This window comes from Eptesicus fuscus, chromosome 4, assembly GCF_027574615.1.
Source record: "Eptesicus fuscus isolate TK198812 chromosome 4, DD_ASM_mEF_20220401, whole genome shotgun sequence".
Classification (NCBI taxonomy): Eukaryota; Metazoa; Chordata; class Mammalia; order Chiroptera; family Vespertilionidae; genus Eptesicus; species Eptesicus fuscus.
The window spans coordinates 87606879-87626735 of record NC_072476.1 but is presented as its reverse complement, the minus strand read 5'-3'; the positions used below and the strand labels follow the sequence as shown (position 1 = coordinate 87626735).

Genomic DNA, 19857 nt, shown 5'->3' with positions numbered 1-19857 from the left:
TGCTATAAGTATAAATACACACTGGATTTCAGATCTTGTATGAAAGAAGGTTCCAAAATATCTCAATAATTTTTATATTGATTACATTTTGAAATGTTAATATTTAAACACTAAATTGAATAAATCATATTATCAAAATTAATTTCACCTGTTTTACATTTTTAAGGCAGTTACTAGAAACTTTAAAATTCCATGTGGCACACATTATATTTCTTCTGCATAGTGCTGGCCTGTCTTATAGTTTTAAATTAAACTCTTAAAAGAAAAACTAGGTAGTTTTCTTAGTGTGAACAACGTCCAAGGAAGCAACAAAGAGATACTCCTGCATGAGTGGTCAGAAGGCGAAAGGTGACTGACTGAATTTCTCACCAAGGTCGGGAGCTGGGTGGACCTTGCTGCCCCATTTCTCCTTGATCCACCGCCGGTAGTCAATCACTTCCTGAGTTACCTTGACAATTCTTCCTAAAGTACTACAAAAGGACAAGGAGGGACATTAACATAGCACAACAGGACTGTGAAGCCATGAACCCTTTTCACTGGCTACTTATACTTTGCTAAGTGAAATACAGGAAAAAAGCTAAAATAATTTTTAAAAATACATGACTTCTGATGTTTGAGACCAAACGTACTTTGAGATCAGAGTAGAGTAAAAGTGGATTCACTTATGTAGAAGTTCTTGAACCTAACTGATCTGCAAAAGACTATTTAAATCCAATGCCTGAGTAGAAAAGTCCACCCTCCCCACCCGCCATGATCACAAAGGTGTAAAATTCCCACTTCCCCTGCACGGTGAGAATGGGGAGATAGTACACCCACCACAGGGCCCCAAAGTGCTGCCTGAAAACACTGAGTGGACTGAGGCCACAAAACCCATGACAGGTCTACCACCACCAGCGCGGGGCCTCCAAACCTATGTATTCCATAACCCGCCCAAGGAACAGAGTCAATGGCACTTTCAACTACCACTTGTGACAATCACACCATTCTTCCTTCTATCCCCTGCTCTCACTTCCCTTTCTCTGTCCCCCAATCCCACCACCTCCACCACAACAGCATAATCTGCAGATATAAATATTTCTCACTAGAAATAAGTGTGTAAGTGTTCCAGAATGGAGAATGATGAATAGTTGTGCCTAAGAGAGAAGGGGTGGGGCATGGGGACTGGGATACACATTCCTGTAAAGCTGACTACCCAACATTTTGAAGACTACCTCAAGAAAAAGCATCATGTTCCAAAGTTTTAAAAGCCAAGAATCACCTCCCCAAAACAAAATATTCTAGGGGGGAAAAAATGCTAACTCCTCAAATAAGAAATTTTCAACTCTTATCCTTGGATGAATCAAGTAGAGCCATCCTGAGTTCCTAAAAGGTCTTCCTTTACTGATATTTTTAAGTTTTACTAAAATTTGATGGCACATACATTAGAAAACTTCATGGAAACAAACGACAGAGGCTAAGGATGTGAGGACCATGCCCCTCAGCTGTGAACCCAACAAAGGTGTCGAATGACTTCTGTTACCTTTCCGAATCTCTGTTTGGATAGGACCTCGCAAGCGGTGACACAGCATGACTGAGTACAATGTACGCGTAATCAAAAACCTGTTTCACCTGCATGGCCCCATAGGAGCTCCGGCCAACATCATTTCCTGAAACAGAAAGGCAGATGTAAAACTCTACCAAACATTTGAGCCATTATCGATGTTTTTTATTTTCTCATATAAAGTTATTCTGAATCAGGCCCTTACCACTCAAACATATCCAGACCCCAAGAGCTAAGCCAGATCAGGCACCTGCAAACACACCTTAATCACCACATGGCATCCCACGTTGTTCTCGAGCTGAGGGGCCTGATCTGCATCATCAGATCAGAGTCTACCTCCATGAACAGAGGAGATGTCACTCACAGAGACAGAGTGAGTTTATGAAAAAGTCAAGTAACTCCCCAGGAGGCAAAAAACACAAGTGAGCCAAAGTAGCAACCTGAATCAGGCTGCCATCCCACTGACTGAGAGCACACTGACTGCAGCAGGCAGTTAACCTCAGGCCCGCAGAGCAAATCCTCTTGGATAGAATGTTCCAGGTCTGAACTCTGGGCGTTGGGCAGTAAATCAAATAAAGCTGCCACTGAAGTCACCAAGCAAGTCATAGTCAAGGAGCTTAACCTTAACTTTAATTTACATGAAATTTCTTCACAAGTCAGGTAAGAATTTTTTTTTAGAAGCAGTATTCTGAGTATTGGAATATTATCTTTTTCACATTTAATTATATAATACTAGAGGCCCAGTGCATGAATTTCATGGAGTTCCCTCAGCCCAGCTTGCGCCCTCTCGCAGTCCGGAAGCCTCGGGGGATGTCCAACTGCCGAGGAGGCAGGAGAGCCTCCCACCACCGCCACTGCCCTCACAGTTGTCAACCCAGCTTGTAGCTGAGCGGAGCTCCCACTGTGGGAGCACAATGACCACCAGGAGGAAACTCCTGCATTGAGCGTCTGCCCCCTGGTGGTCAGTGCACGTCACAGCAACCCGTCGTTCCAGGTCGTTCCGCCCTTAAGGTCAATTTGCATATTACCCTTTTATTAGATTATTAGATAGGAGGATTATTATATAGGATAACCTAGTGATAGAGTGGAGTTTTTGTTTTTCAAGTACATTTTAGCAAACACTGAAGACAATGTTTAACTTATTCTGTGTTTAACTTATAAACATGGACAGATGATGAAAACCTGCCACACCATGCTGCCGGGAAAATCACTACTGAAAAGACATAGCATAAATCACAGCATTTATGAACAACAGAAGAGTCAGTATGTTTTCTTTAAAAAAAAATTTAAGAAATAAATTTCATACCCCAAAAGCCATAAAACAAAAATCATTAAATATGAGGACATTAAATATATATATAGAAGCTAAACAATAAAAAATACCAAATCCAAAGAACGTATATGCATAACCCATGGACACAAACAGTAATGGGGTGAAGGCCTGGGGGGAGGGCAGGTGTGGGGTGGAGGGGGTCAATGGGGAAAAAAGGGGGACATATGTAACATTTTCAACAATAAAGATAAATCCAGGTGCAAATGACAAACTGGGAGATAAAAGTACAGCATGTACAACAAAGAAAGGCTTCCCTAACTTACACGGTCTCACAAAATCGGTAAGGGAACAGTCCAGCAGACACATGACAAAGCACATGAACTCACACAAAAGACATACAAAGGGGCAGTGTACCTGGAGCTGACATCTCCACCACCTTTTCTGTCACCTGTCCGTCACTGACTTTATCACCAACAGTAAGAACAGTGTCTCACCTAATAGATGCTCAATAAACATTTGTGGAATTGATAAATAACAATGTGCTTAACCTCACTATCATTAAAGAAATGTAAGTTAAATGAAAATTTATATTGCATGATTTTATCAGATTGGCAAAAACTTAAAAGACTGTCACAAAGGTTGGGAATATGAGCACCCTTAAAAACAATAAAAGGAATAAAACTGGAAAACTGGAGACCTGCTTCAGGTTCTTCAAGGTGGCTGGCAATCTTTGTTACAGAACAGACCCTACACACATAAAAAAGGGGGTCTTGGATACACTGTTAAGTAAAAAACAAGTTGCAAATCTGCCTGTATTATATTATGCCATTTAATTGATAAGGCTGCAATCTATGTAAAAAAAAAAAAAAAAATGGAGAAATATACACCAAAATGGGAGGGGAGAATGGCATACTTTGCTTTTTCTCTACCACATTCTTCTGGGAATTAAATGGTTTATGATAAATATGTAATAATTTTATAATAAAATATTAAACTTTTTTTCTTAATTTTCACCTTCTACATCTTTCTGGTTAACTACAGAATGTAAATAAAATTGCAACTTTGCAATAAGTAATTAGAAGCGTTAAACAGGGAATTGTAAATTGTCACTATTAACTGTTAGGACAGTAGGAGTCCCAATGAACTGCCCTTGGCTCCCAGGGCCTGAGGATACACCACCACCACCACCACCACCACCACCACCACCACCACCACACCGGTGCACCAGGGAAGGAATGCCTCCACATCGCTTGGGACAAGTTCAGAGCAAAGTGCCATTACCAGGCAGCAAGGGGTCCTCAATGCACAGCATCGAAGGTCTATACCCGCTGGTCATGGCTTTCATGATCTCTTCTTTGGCAATATAGGCACCTCCTTCTTTTATTCTAATACCAGTTTTCAAGTAATTAAAATTTCTTCCATAGAGTTCAAAAAATTCTACAAGAAGCATTCCAAGGTTTTCATCAGCTCTCCGGGCATCAATTCTTGGATGCAACTGTAAAAGCAATGGATTCAAGTCATTTCTAAAGAAGACTGCATGTGATGAAATCTGCTATCTAGTGATCTCTTCTAGGACCGCCCTCAGCAGCACCCACTCACCCACAGGCATTGGGACGCTCAGAACAGTTGCAAAAATCAGTAACAGAGCCTGGTCAATAAAGAGAATTCAAAAGAAATAAAACCTTCTACCTGAATGTTTTTATTATACTTCAATTCTTTGAAACTGGTAATCTATACAGCAACTTCCTACAAACACAGACATCTGATTAACTACAAGTTCCCAATCACTGATGAGTGAGCCATATTCTGCACAATTTAGCATCATCTAAATCAGCAATTTTCAACTGGTGTGCCACAAAATTTTTAAAACATGCAATACCTAACTATTCAGTCAGGGGCACTGACCTCTTCTCCCTTAGAGCAGGGATGGGGAACCTTTTTTCTGCCAAGGGCCATCTGGATATTTATAACAGCATTTGCAGGTCATACAAAATCATCAATAATATAGTCTGCTATATTTGGTCAAACATTTAATTAACTCACCCCTAATACCTTGGCAGGGCCACATCAAATGATTTCTCAGGCCTTATATGGCCTACAGGCCTATGTTCCCCACCCCTGCCTTAGATTGTCAAATGAAAAAAAAAAAATTTACAACAGCCAACACAACAATAGTCATCCTATGTGAATAAATCAAAATTACACCTATCTTTTTTTGTCAGATTGGCAAAAAATATAACATGTTTTTTGGTGTGCTGCAGAATTTTAGTAACTAGTTTATGTGTACCATGAGATGAAAAAAGTTGAAAACTGCTAGTCTAGATGGTGGAAGTGATTTTACAGATTTGAATCTTAATTTCGTTGTTCCAAAATACAACCAAAAGGGGGCAGTATTAAACAGTATCACAGAAAACCAGAATGCGAAAGGATTAATATTAACTGTGTATAGTAATTTAGTATTGTATCATAATATTTATAGCAAACTTGTCATAGAGATTAGCATCAGCCTCAGTTCAGCGCCACAATTTCTTTAAGTGGGTAATGGACTTTTTTTGAACCTAAGTCACTGTCTACTGACACCTTCCTGAGTAACTGATTTAAGTGACTCGAATCTGAGCAATGCAGACCTGTGCTGCCCATAAGGAAAACCACGAGCCACATATGGCTATTTATGTTTAAACTAGAGGCCAGGTGCACAACATTCATGCACTGGGCGGGGGTGGGGGGTCCCTCATCCTGGCCTGTGCCTTTTTTCAAAGTCCACGAGCCCTCAGGGGATATCTGACTGCTGGCTTAGGCCGCTTAGGGGGAGCAGGCCTAAGTCAGCAGTTGGATATCATTAGTGCTTCTCTGGAGGCAGGAGAGGCTCCCACCACCGCAGCTGCGCTCGCCAGCCATGAGCCCAGCTTCTGGCTGAGCAGTGCTCCCCCTGTGGGAGCACACTGACCACCAGGGGGCAGCTCCTGCATTGAGCATCTGCCCCCTGGTGGTCAGTGCACGTTATAGCAACTGGTCGTTCCACTGTTCAGTCGATTTGTACATTACCCTTTTATTACATAGGATAAATTAAGACCGATTAATCAAAAATTCCATTTGTCGGTCTTGCTAGCGACATGGCCAATGCTCAGTAGGCATCTGGCCCATTGGCCCATGCTGGACTGTAAAGGCAGAAAACACTGCCAACTGCATAGAGTTACACTGGACAGCACACAAAAGTAAAAATCCTGATAGAAGCACAATTTATAAGACAGAGCTCCATAAGGAATCCTAAAAGTATTTTTAGGGTTCATAACTTTGACTTCTGAGGATATACATACTCCAAAGGCACAAGTGCAGCATTCTTATTTTTCCTTACCTTACTCTCTTTCTTATTCCTTGCCTTCTAGTCAAAATAAAATACCTGAGGATTACCCAGGGCGAGGCTGAGTTTTCTTATCTCAATTAGCCATGAAATGAACTCAGGTGCTACAACTCAGTTTTGAGGCAGGAGGGGCAAGGCACTAAAGAATGTGGAGATGACAAAGACAATTCCACCCATGCTAGGCAAGGCTCCTAGGTCACAGAAGAGCTGTGAGGATCCCATGAGGTAATTCAACAAAAGGCACTTAGCCAAGGGCAATAAAAGTAAGGAGTTGTCATTATTACAAGGCTACTAAAATAGTTCATATCAGGAATACATGACAAAGTAAGCTAAGAGGAGATTGTTATGTTACTTCAAAATCATGTCCAAAAACTAGGGAAGAGTGGCTATAAGGGCAGCATTGTGGAGGCGAGAGTGAAAGATAAGTCAATGAGATTAAAACTGTAGAAAAATTCCATTTTCCCTCTTTGTATAGCATCTCTACACAGACCAAAAGAAGTCAAAGTAACTGAAGGCAGTGCAACCAGGAGTTGTACTGACTACTAGCAATTTTTCTGATGAGAAAATCACCAAATTCTGGACATAAAACCCTCACTAAGCACAAACACAAATACAAAATTAATAATAAACCTGGAGAAAATGTGTTGTGTAGCTAAAATACATAGGCAAGATTTTGTAAAGCACAAAACCATTCATTCAAGAAAACATAAATAAAATAATGTTTCAATTAACTTAGAGACTACTTTGTAGTATAGTGTATCAGTACATCACAGCATTTAACCCTTAGGTAGGTCTTCTACTGAAAAATGTTCCCCTGGTACTGAACAAAATATTGAAGTTCTGTCAATATATAATTCAAAACAAAATATTGAAGTTCTGTTAATCTGGGGGGGAAAAGCCTCTTTTTAATATTTTTTACCATGTACGGTATCAAACTTCTCTGAGATAGTTTTCAGTATAAATCATAGTCAAGCACAAGAAAAATGTTTTTATTACATATCAAGGTATGAAAGTTTTCTAAACATATAGGTATTTCCTTGAGTTTAGACTGATATACACTTAACTGACAACCAGATAAGCCTTCCTTTCTCTAACAGTTAAATCAGCTACAAAATAAGCTATAAAGAACAGTAGGAAAGAAGTATTCATCAAAATAGGGTTTTATTATGAAAATTAGAAGTCAATCTCTTCTAAACCAAAACAGAGTAGTGGAGGGAGAAGAGGACAGCTGGTACCCACACAGCAACTGGTCAGAACACCCACCGAGGAAGAACCTAGTCCTACTGCGGAGAAAGCCCACTCACCTGTAGAAAGCTAATGGCCATTAAAATTAGGCTATATGAGCTAATTCCACCGGTAAAAACTTCATTCAGGTCCCTCTGCAGGAGGAACTGTTTCAATACTAAAATCAAGTAAGGCAGCAATGAATATTTCTGTAAATTCCAAAAGAGAAATATTTACTGGTTAGTTTATATACCTTGAAGACTTCTTACATAGCAAATTTTACCAATTTTAGTAGACAAGAAAGCTTCCTCAATCCTCCTGCCCCTGGGAAAGCTCTAGGTTAATCATCCTCAAAGGGCTCATTAAGATCCCATTGGGGAGCTCCTCCCCAGTTACAAGGTGGGGAACCTTGCACAAGGAAAAACTCAGGGGATGAATGAGTACATCCCTTCAAATACTTCCCAGGGCTTGCTGCCAGGCAGAGGACTGTGCTGGTGAAGGGAGGGATGTGACAGTGATCAAGGGAAGGTCCTGGAACCAATGCAAGAACCTCCAACACTCAGAGGCAACCAGAGAAAAGCAGAGGATGTTGGAGGGGGGAAAGCTCATGAGGCAGGGGACAACAACAGGATGAGTGGTCAGACCTCCCAAGGGGAAAGCAGGGTGAAGGTAACAAGGAAATGCAGAGGCGGGAGAAGGGGTGGGAGACAGAGGAAACTTCTGTTGTTTTCATGTCTGCTGCGGTAGAAATGAGCCCCTAGACAAGACTTGATGTAAAGGAAAAGGGAAACAGAAGGAGTAAGGTCCCTGAATCTGTGGGAAGAGGCAGCACCCAGACTACAGGCAACTGAAACTACATAGCTGTTTTCCAGATTTACTTCAGTTGAGGATAAATAACTCAATTGTACAGGCTCTATTATTATGGACAATCAGTTTAAAGTTTTTAACATTTATAAGAGAAACAATATCCAACATATCATCTTAAGTCCTTGATTTTCACTGTGTTAGCTTGCTAATGGCAGTACCTTCATATAATTCTTGATGAACTCTGCTGCCCGGACCCCAGTCTCCATGTTGAAGCTGATGTCAACTTTAACTTCAGTCTCCTGGTCTGTGAGTTTTATTATTGGTACCTGCAAAAGTGTAATTTGAAAAAGTGTGCTTCAATATGGAACATTCTCTACAGTCAGGCATCAAAATGTTCCCAAAGTTGTACAGAGAGGCTTTTAAAAAATTATTCACAAAATGGGCTTAGAGTTCATAAACCCAAGATTTTAAAGATAAGAAAAGGGACTCTGCCAGAGTTAACCTCTAGTGCCTGGAACCCAAGAACCCCCGCCTCCCCCACCCCAGCAATGCCTCTGCCCAGCTCTGCTGGCATGACTCAGCACCTTGCCAGTGATCGAGCATCAATCATGGCCACTATCTGCTTCTGCCAACGAGATGGCGCAAAGGGGAACAGGTGCAGAGGAAAGGAGAAATAGGGGTGGGAAGGCCCAGGCTCCACACACCTGTCTACCACAAGGGGAGGCCAGATAAGTCCCAGTTCCACCACAAGTGCCTGATTATTGAGAGGAACTCCTGTCCCCAAATTATGTTTGCTAGAATTTCTGAAAACATTCAAGAGAACTTCAAAGCCATTTTTAGAATTATAATTTGTACTGATGTTGTTTCTCCAAACAATTCTACTGTGGGTTTCAATCTTTAAAACAAACTTAAAAAAACAAACAACAAAAAAACCTCCCCCCCTAAAAATCAGAGAATAAAAGGCCATTTTGGAAATACTCATCAATAGAAATTATCACCAAAAGGCACTCCAAACTGGCCTCAAGACAGGCCAGTGTGGCTCTATTACTGAAGGTCAACCTATGAATCAGGAGGTCATGGTTCGATTCCTGGTCAGGACACATGCCTGGATTACGGGCTTGATCCCCAGTAGGAGATGTGCAGGAGGCAGCCAATCAATGATTCTCTCTCATCACTGACGTTTCATCTATCTCTCCCTCTCCCTCCCTCTCTGAAATCAATAAAAAGATATTTTTTTTTAAAAAAAACTAGCCTCATAAAAGATGCCCAAGCAACCATTCAAATCATCCCCACCCCAAAATTGTGTTTTTCCAGAAGAAAAGGCAATGTTTTGTTCATTCAGCCTCTAAGGACTAAAAAGGCTGAATTCCCTTCACCAAAACAAATGGGATCTAGTTAAAGGTTTAAAATGTCCAGAAGTCAATATAGACACAGGCTTTCAGTGAATAACCTGATCTAAAATGCTCACCTAGGGCCAACTGCCAAGGACACCTGGTGACAGTGGACCTCTGGCAGCAGAGGAAAAGGCATGGCTTTTTGAACCCACCCTGGGCTAATTACCTAATCTCTCTGTGCCTCAGTTTCCTCACCTGTCAAATGTGAAAAATAATAGCTTCTGCCAATGAGAATGCCTTGGAGGATTAACCATTTGCACTCGGATGTCAAGTGTGACTCGACACGGTTAGCATCGGTAGCAGCTCGTATGTCGAGCCACACTCCACATGTAGTTTCACCGAGGGGGGAAGGGAGATTTTTGTCTATTTTTCCAGTATCTTTTCTTGTTTTCATTAGCATGAAAGGACAAGTAAAATGTAAATGCTGTCTCAACTGATGCCAAAAAAGAAAAAATGAAAAACCGATAACGCATGTGAAATTTATTAGGAAACTAGTACATGATCTTGTTGGAGAATTCAGAGATGGTACACTAACTTCCAGGGGTAGATTATTATCCACTAACTTAGAGCAACGTTTAGATGGAAAGCTCCATATAATCATACCTCACCCTAACAAAAAACACAAAGATTGTGTTGTTTGTTCTAACAGAAAAATCAAAGGAGGAAGAAGAGAGACGATTTATATTTGTGAAACATGTGAATGTAAACCAGGTCTTCATGTGGGTGAATGTTTCAAAAAATATCACACCATGAAAAATTATAGAGATTAAAATTACTCTTTGAATGTATCAATAATTTGAAATATAAAAAAATCCAAATAAATAAGTTTATATGAAAAGAAACTCCAGTTTTTTATTCTACTGCCGCGCTTTGTAAAATCTGGGGTATTTAAAAAATTAAATCCCGAGTAGAATAAAGGAATCGAGAAAAAAGCAAGCGAGTGCAAAGGGTTAACTGAGATAATGCCTGTAAGTGGTTTAAAAAATGGCCCAAACAAGGCAGGTGAGCAAATGGCTCCACTACATGAGCAAGATACAGCTTAATTTCTGACAATTTTCTTAAAACTAAAAGGACTTAGTCTGGCTTCATACAGGTTGAAACAATTTAAAAATGAAATGTTAGCTTGTAGTCTAGGTTAGCTAATAACTATTACACAACAGGCAAGTAACTTACAGCTCCTGCACTGTTTCTAATCTTGGACTTAGAAAAACCTTGACAAGTATGCTTCAAAATCAGTCTCATCTTCCAACTCCTCCCAAGATAAGATGTTTTTCATAAATGTGTACTTTTAGAATGAAACAGGTTAAGTATTTCTTTCTGAAGTATAAGTTAGCGAACAGTAATCTTTTTCTATGTAATAAAAGCCATGGTGTAATCATTCAGTTACATACTCCAGAAAGGACAGCAGCTGAATGCGTCTTGTTTCAGGTACTAACATCCTTTCCTCACACACCCTAAGAGAAGTCGACAGTCACATATCTTAGTGCCAGGAACAGTCAGATGCTTTCACAACTTGTGATTCAGATTGTTACTGAACCGTTTCTCAGCTGGTGACAACAACCAGGATGCACATTTACACCAAAAGTAGAGAAGTCTTCAGAAACGTAACCAATACCTGCTGCAGACAACCCCAGTTAATCACCCCGGCATCGGAGCAAGCCTCCACTTACTGTAGCTTTGTCCAGAACTTTGATGGAGCCCGGTTCAGCCACGTTGTGCTTCCTTAGGGCCTGCTCCAACAGCTGGAGAGGAGGACGCTCCCATTTTCCAAAGACCACTAAGTCGATGTCACTGGACAAAAGGAAAATGGCCATAAACTACTGCTCACCTCACCATGCGGTAACACAGACATCTGGGGTAGGCTGGTGCACAGCCTGCACTCCCATCTCCCTTAAGGCCGTACATAGCCGCATTACCAATATCCCTCTCAGGGAGAGAAAATGTAGCTTATGAAGTAGTATTTGTAACATAAAGACTGAAAACAAAAAGGCTGACAGAATCTACCAACATCACAAGGTAATAAGGGATTGAAATAAAGTGTCTGCCCCTATGAGGTTTCTGGGCCCTCACTCTGTGCTGTCTACACTGGGTCACTCATGCTGACCCAGGACTCCTGGACTCCTTGAAACTATTCAGTTCCCCACTGGCCCTGCCAAAGCCAACCCCAAACCCTGAGATTACAGCCTCTTTAGTCTCCAAATGCTAACAGGGGGTTAACAAAAAAATAGACTTTAAATGAAACAATGTACATAAACTGATTTGGATATTAAAAGAGTCCTTGATATGGAAACATTGAAGAATGACTTTAGCATGTAAACTTGTTTGACAATTTTCTGTCAAATAAACAGCTTAACAAAGTATTGTTTAATTAAAAATTTGCTTGAATCTTCATTAAAACATAAGATCAATTTTTCAAAACATATCCCAAAATATAAGCAGAATGTTTTCTATTGCATTTTCTTCCCCTGGCCCTCTTACTCATCTTCTTAATGTTTCTAGTGTCCAGCACTTTCGTACCCCATCAAATTAAATACAAGAGAAAAAATACAAAGCAATCAATTACCATAATAGTAAGTTAAATTTTATTTCCTGCTATGTCCCCTCTGTGCTCTCTAGTCTTTTCCTTTATCTCGTACTTCTAGCCTTAGATTTGAAGAAACCTACTATGAGCCCTGAAAACAGACAGAGACACCACGATCCCCCTGCTCCCAGTAAACATACACACTAACCCAGCACTCACCTAGTTGGAAGATAGAGACCAGTACTAAAGCTGCCAAATATCTGGACCTGAAAGAAAGAATGATTGTCTTGGAATTGGTGACAATTCAGTCATCCTTCGATTACTTCTCACTGAAAGGCCTCACTCGTACCACTTCTGGGTAAAATTTAAATTGCCCTGCACGTTGGGAGGACCCAAAAACAATGCAATGAAATCTAGTTAATCTTTAAGTTAAAGACCTGCCCCAAAAAGGAAATTTTAAAAACTCAAAATTAAGAGACAAAATAATTATTGGCCTTGCCCACACCTACCAAAGCCAAGGACTTTTTAGAGCTTGGTTCAAACTCTCCAAAAACTTTCAAACCCACAGCTGGGACACAGAAGCAGGGAACTATGCCAGGGCACTAAAGTTAAAGCCAAGGATATTGTAATAAGTCACTTTAAAAGTGGAGGGGAATCGAGTTGCTGCCTGGCTCACTGGGAGCTCACATGCTCTTCAGCTGCCAGCTCATCTCCATCACTGTGGGCCACCAGTCATGGTCCCTGGTCACCGGTAGGAGAGGCTGACCGATTAGGACAGGAGCCTGTGGGCGGACCATCTTAACCTGGTCAGATGACATGTTCATGCTGCCTGCGCTAAGCACTAGAAATGTCAGTGGTCCTCAACTCAATGGACTCTAGTTCATTTACTATAAAAGTGGTTGGTGAGGAAGTACTTTCAATTTTCACAAAAATGAACTTATGCTACGATGAGTGTTGGGGAAGGGATAAAATTTCTAACCTTAAGGTGAATTTAAAAGAAAAATAATCGCACCATTTCAAAAAACCTTCTGTTAGGCCAGTGGTCCTCACACTTGAACATGTCAGGACCTTCAGGAAGGTGTGTTAAACACAGACCCCTGCCCCTCCTCAAGGTGTCTGAATCAGCAGGTGCCATTTCTAACAAGCTCTCAGGTGAGATGCTGCTGCCTGGCCCAGGACCACACCTGGAGAATCCATGCCTTGGGCCAAAAAGGGAGATACAGGTCTTCACAGACAGGACTGACACGTTACAATGTTGGGTGCTCATGTTGACTTGTATGTGACAAAGAAGTACAAAGACTATACCCACATCAGCTGTTGGCCAAAGATCTTTAACCACAGTTTCGATCCGTTTCACCACCTCTCTTCTCATGGCTGCTTCTTCGGGACAAGGGGACATGAAGTTATAGAAGTCGATTATTTCCTCATGAAGTCTAGTAAACAAAAGAGAAAACATACTAGAGTTACAATTAAACTTAACCACATGTTACACTCTGGTATTAGATCTGTGTGACACTACAATATATTTCTGGCCACTTACAAACCAGTTTCTCTCTTCCTCTGAACACTCTGTGATGGACCAATTACACAGTATTGTATAGCACCACAGATTAAGACTTATTCAAAAGAAATTCATTTCAGTGATCTTACATTAAGGAACAGAGAATTCAATTTATGAAAGATGAAAGATAATTCTGGTTGATGTGTCACTGTGTTTTTCTTTCAAAACACAGTCACCCCAGTTCTGATGTGCTCCGAAGGTCCATTGGGCACCTTTGGTGCCCATACTATGTATGGATGGTCTGAGACAGGCCAAAGCGAGACAGGGACATAAAAGACAAAGAAGACACGCGTGCTTAGGAGGCCTGAGGGTTGTCTTAGCAGTCAGGCTCTGCCCTTCCACTGTTGACAACATGCTAGATCCAGTGTCCAGTGCCTCCCAATCTGTTACAGAAACATTGTCCCTGGAGGCAGAACAGCCCTATTTATCTCAACACTCCTTATGTGTCCTCTCCTTATGACTCAGAGGCAAGGAGGTCAACAACCAAATACAAGTGGGCAGAAGTATGGCCTGCCCTTTCTTTCCTAACAAAGGTCTTCAGGAGAGAGGAGTGAGTTCCAAAATCCACTTTATATCTCACCACTGCCTCAAAAGTCACTTCTGTCACTGTCAGCCATGGGCAAAAAGCCAGTTCTGTGGGGGTGGTAACAGTTTGTGAAGTTTTAGGGCCAAAAGACCTGCTCTACAAAGAAGTCCTTTTGGAGGAAGGAAAGATGGTCATTCTCCATTTCCTTTAGATTAATTAAAGATGGGGGTTGGAGTGGGAGACGGGAGATGGTCCAATCCTAAAAATTAAATCAGATTTACCTACTTCCATTCCAAGTTTGTTTAGAAAAACAAAAGACAAAACAAAATTATCTCAATAATCCTATATAATAAAGAGGTAATATGCAAATTGACCATCACATCCTCACAATATGGCTGCCTACAACCAGACCGGCAGGGGGGTTAGTGAGGGATGACCAAACAACTGGACAGCAGGCCGTGTGGGGCAACCAGGCCAGCAAGGGGGGAGGGGGGCGTGGCAGTTAGGGGCGACCAGGTCGGCAGAGGGGTGCAGTTGGGTGCAACCAGGCTGGCAGGGTGGGCAGTGAGGGGTACTCAGGCCAGCACACTGAGGTAGTGAGGAGCAATCAAGGCTGGCATGAAGAGGCAGTGAGGGGTGACCAGGCAGGCAGGCAGACAGGCGAGCAATTAGGAGCCAGCGGTCCAGGATTGTGAGAGGGATGTCCGACTGCCGGTTTAAGCCCAATGCTCAGGATTGGGCTTAAACCGGCAGTCAGACATCCCCTGAGGGGTCCCGGATTGGAGAGGGTGCAGGCTGGGCTGAGGGGAATACCCCGCCCTGTGCACGAATTTTGTGTACCGGGCCTCTAGTAATATAAAATAATGTCAGCTGAATAGCTAACAAAATAGTCCACATAAGAGCAGGCAATACTTCTCAATAGGACCTTTAATGTCAAGTTACAAAGGTAAAGAGCACCATATTATCTTACATGTTATCTTACACTAGAGGCCCGGTGCACGAAATTCGTGCACGGCTGGGGGTTGTCCCTCAGCCCAGCCTGTACCCTCTCCAATATGGGACCCCTCGAGGGATGTCCGACTGCCCGTTTAGGCCCGATCCCACCGGGCCTAAACGGGCAGTCGGACATCCCTCTCACAATCCAGGACTGCTGGCTCCCAACTGCTTGCCTGCCTGCCTGCCTGCCTGCCTTCCTGATTGCCCCTAACCGCTTCTGCCTGCCAGCCTGATCATCCCCTAACCACTCCGCTGCCAGCCTGTTTGCCCCCAACTTCCCTCCTCTGCCAGCCTGGTCAACCCTAACTGCCCTCTCCTGCAGGGTTGATCACCTCCAACTGCCCTCCCTTGCAGGCCTGGTCCCTCTCAACTGCCATCCCTTGCAGGCCTGGTCCTTCTCAACTGCCCTCTCTTGCAGGCTGGGTGCCTCCCAACTGCCCTCTCCTGCTGGCCATCTTGTGGTGGCCATCTTGTGTCCACATGGGGGCAGGATCTTTGAACACATGGGGGCAGCTATATTGTGTGTTGCAGTGATGATCAATCTGCATATTACTCTTTTATTAGATAGGATAGAAGCCTGGTACAGGGGTGGGGGCCAGCTGGTTTGCCCTGAAGGGTGTCCCTGAGCAGGGTGGGGTTCCCTTGGGGCGTGGGGCGGCCTGAGCGAGGGGCCCGTGGTGGTTTGCAGGCTGGCCACGCCCCCTGGAAACCCAAGTGGAGGCCCTGGTATCTGGAATTTATTTTCCTTCTACAACTGAAACTTTGTAGCCTGGAGCAGAGCCAAGCCTGGGCTCCCTCTGCGGCCGGCAGCCATTTGTGTTGGGGTTATAATTGAAACTTTGTAGCTTAAGCAGGTGGGCCCGGCCAGGGTGTGCGGAAAGCTTTGCTTCCCCTGTTGCCGCCACTCTCAAGCTCCGTTTTGCCGCCATTTCTGTTTGAATTTGTTTACCTTCTATAATTGAAACTTTGTAGCTTGAGTGGAGGCTTAGGCCTGGCAAGGGCAGACGGAAAGCTTGGCTTCCTCTGTTACCTAGGAAACCTTGCTCTCTGTGGCTGTAGCCATCTTGGTTGGGTTAATCTGCATACTCGCTCTGATTGGATTGTGGGCGTGGCATGTGGATGTGCCGGAGGTATGGTCAATTTGCATATTTGTCTATTATTAGGTAGGATAGACTCTTGCTTAAAGTTGACTTCACCTTTCTTACCTAAAGTACTGCCTCCCTACTCCCAAAATTCATTTGGAGTGGCCATTCCTGACACTCGGCAGCAGGTCTGAAGACTATGCAAGGCCAATAGAAGCAGGGGAAATAAATCCTCCAGTAGGAAATAAATCCTCAACACCCTCGTTAGGCCATCAATCTCAGGCCATCATTGGAATCCAATTTTATTCACCATGTTTAATTTTGTTTTTTAATCAAAAAAAGCAAACCTCACCCAAGCATGCTGCCAGTTCAGCCAGCCAGGATCAGTCTTTTAATAAAAACAAAAAGGTAGAGTCATGTAACACTAAAATGCACTACATTTTCCAAAATATCATTGAAGTCCAAGATAGTGAGGATAAAGCTTCTATTATTTTAACAGTTACTGAGCACCAACCACATCTCTTCCAGCAGCTCAGCAGACACATTAAAGTCTGAGGTGTGACCTAAAATTTCTTACCACTTGGCAATGTTGTTAGCATGACTAGATGTGTCTGGTTAGCAGGTTAGTGCCCACACCAGCTAAGAGCCACAGGTGACTCCTTCCCTGTTAGTAGGACATCACTGTGGAGAGCTGCCTGGGAGAAGCACTGGGCTCTTCCTGAGAACATCCTGTGCTGGGGGACCAGCTGCCACCCTGGGTGAGAAGTTAGTGCACTTGAAGCACTAAGGGCACATGCTCTCCTACACCTCTTAGTTCTAGTCTGATAACAACAGTAGTATAGAAATTTAGAGACAAAAATAAAGGTATGAGCCTAGAATAATTAAACAATTGGCCCAGAGTCATGGAAGAAGAATACCAAAGCTAATATGCTAAAATTATATCCACACCCCACAAATATAATACATTAAATCATCTTGTCAACAGGCATTCCAAATGTCATGCAGGTCTGCACTTGCAGAGTAGAACGTCCTGTCACTGTTTTCTTAAGTTGTATGTATCTGAAATAACAACATAAGACAGTCCCTTCTTAGCTTCCCAGGACCCCTGCCCTCAACACCCTGGATGTACCAGGAAAAGGAAAGGCGTGAAGGGAGCCTGTGCTGCCTGTCTGCAGACACTACCCAATCCGCATGACAGTGTCTGTTTTCTCACATGTCTGTTGACTGGCTCATTACATAATTGAGGTTGTCTAGCACTCCCTCCTTCCCATTACTTTAGGATAAATTAATGTTGGGGGCACAGCATGCCCACATTTCCAGAGCAAGAAGGTGCCAAGTGGGACACACAGGCCTCCTGATTGCAGTGGCGTCTTCCACCAGTAAATACACTGATAATATACCTATCTGAAGTAGGTATTAACTTGGATCTCAAAGTCTGCAACTGTTCTAACAAACATTACATAGTAAGAGTATTCTGACTTTGCCTTCTGGGAATGAAGGGATACTGCTGGCGAACTGGCTGGACTAGAAGGCTCTCACTGGCCAAGCCCTGATAGCCCTTTGTTGAGGCAAGCAGGGGACCTGAAGGCACTGTGAGACTCCTGGAACCACCAGAGGACTCTGTGGCTCTGCACTGTGATTACACCTTCGGCACAGGAAGTCAAAGCAAGGTCTAAAAACCATCATAACCTCTGGACCTACTGGAAAAGCTACAGCAGCTGCCTCCTCTGCTGGTCTCTAGGTGGAAACCTCAAAAAGAGAGGAAGCACCAAGGAGAGGCAGGGGATTAGACAGTGAGATAGGACCCAGAAGAACTGTGGCATCGCAGCAATCAACAGCAGCCACAGGACAGTGAGGCAGCACCCTCTCCCTGGCCAAATCCATCACGCACTGTTCCCCTACACCCTGCATTCTTCAGGGCCAAGTATCAATGGACTGGATGGAGTCTGTCTCCACCTAGGATGGAACCTACCAACCTCTAGAAGAAAAAAGGGCTCACCTTCTCACTGCCTGATCTCCAGCACCAGAACAGTGTTTGCTTATGGCAAGCATTCAATAAATATGTGTGGAATGAATCAAATCAAGTTTTGATAAATATTTTGCTATGACCTTGTCATTTAAAATCTACACTCCCTACAAAAAGACATCAAAAATCAGCATTCCAAGAAGTAATATTTTACCCCTGTAGTGGCTACCATAGGTTTGTTAACAGAACCCATTTAAATGGCCAACCGTCCTTTTAGAAATGTAAACAGTGCTAAATAAAAGCATTTGGATTACTTTATTCAATACTAACATTACAAATAGTTTTCATAGCTTTAAGAAACTGCATATGGGTAGGGACAAAACACTTTCACTATCAGGTACTATCAGCCACAAGTCCAACCACCAGCATCAGACATAACATATGTCATTTTTTAAAATCTATTACTTCCCACATGCACACACTCAATTCTCCAGTTTCACAGAATTAAGTCCACAAAAAGTTTTTATCATTTCTCCTCAAAAACCAAAATGAGGAAGTTCACTCTTCTCACATATCAAAACCTCAAAGGCATTTCACAGCTGACAAGATAGCTACATAAAAACCACAATAAATCTCCTAACCCAAAGACAATTTAGTCATTGTTATCTCTTACAGCTCAATGTCAGTCCACTAGAATTCAGTCTCCAAATCTTCCAAGCTTTTTAGGCTGTGGCCATTATAGAAAAATTCCTAAAATTAGTCAGAGGTGGTATCTCAAAACCCGCAGGAAACTACAAACATCTATCAGGGGGCCCTGGGACCTGTTCCAACCCTGCTTCAGTGGCAGAAGCTGCTGGCTGCCTGCCTCGTGTGCTAAGAGGACACAGGGACCATCCTCTTCAGCAGCTCCAGGCAGAAGCTACTAGGAGATTTCTCGAAAAGTTTCCTAAGGGGATTAGTTCCCACAGCCCTTTTACTTTCCCCTTTCTCAGTACTGGAGCACTGTCCTGTGGCCAGGCCCCAGAAACACAATCCCCATGAAACTACTGGTGAACACACTTCTGAAGTATTATTTTCTAGGGTACTTTTAAACTAAACATTCTCATCTACAATGGCTCTCTTGTAAGAGTACATACCCATTCAAAAGGTAATGACTGACCTCTCAATTTTTAGTATATATCCTAAATTAATTTCTGTTCTTAGTACCAAATATAAGATCAGCAATGTTTTAGTATCTATCTTAGTATCTGGTTGCAGTAAATATTTATAAAACCCACCTCAAAGAGCTGTTTTAAAGAGCACAAGATGAATTACCTGGTTAGAGAACCAAACTACCTCATTTCACAGCTAATGAAGCTACTGATGAAAACAGATGACCATTTCAGGAGATGATTTTTTTATTTTAGAAGCTCAGCTGGCAGGGTTCAAAGTTCTAACTGTGTCTAAATTTGAATCAAAGCCAGGGAGGGCTGGCTAGCTCTGAAGGGGTGCAGGGAGAGGGAGCAGCCCTATTCCTCCCTGTTTCTGTGACTCCCCCAGCCCAGAGACTTGGTATCCAGCCCCAGAGAGAGCAGGCTCCCTGCCCCTACCTTCTAGCTCCCCCACC

The 19857-nt window shown here is 42.7% G+C and overlaps 1 protein-coding gene across 4 annotated transcripts in view; it reads right to left on the bottom strand.

The window, feature by feature from the left end:
- The window catches only part of TENT4A (terminal nucleotidyltransferase 4A), a 39571-nt gene that overhangs the window by 5688 nt on the left and 14026 nt on the right, over window positions 1–19857 (bottom strand). For all 4 annotated transcript variants that reach the window (XM_008161800.3, XM_054715252.1, XM_054715253.1 and 1 more), the window contains exons 2-9: window positions 13430–13553; window positions 12340–12386; window positions 11270–11390; window positions 8424–8531; window positions 7479–7607; window positions 4095–4308; window positions 1520–1646; window positions 370–470 (exon numbers count right to left, since the gene is read on the bottom strand). In XM_008161800.3, the coding sequence (XP_008160022.3) occupies window positions 370–470; window positions 1520–1646; window positions 4095–4308; window positions 7479–7607; window positions 8424–8531; window positions 11270–11390; window positions 12340–12386; window positions 13430–13553 (971 nt within the window). The remainder of the gene's footprint in view (window positions 1–369; window positions 471–1519; window positions 1647–4094; window positions 4309–7478; window positions 7608–8423; window positions 8532–11269; window positions 11391–12339; window positions 12387–13429; window positions 13554–19857) is intronic.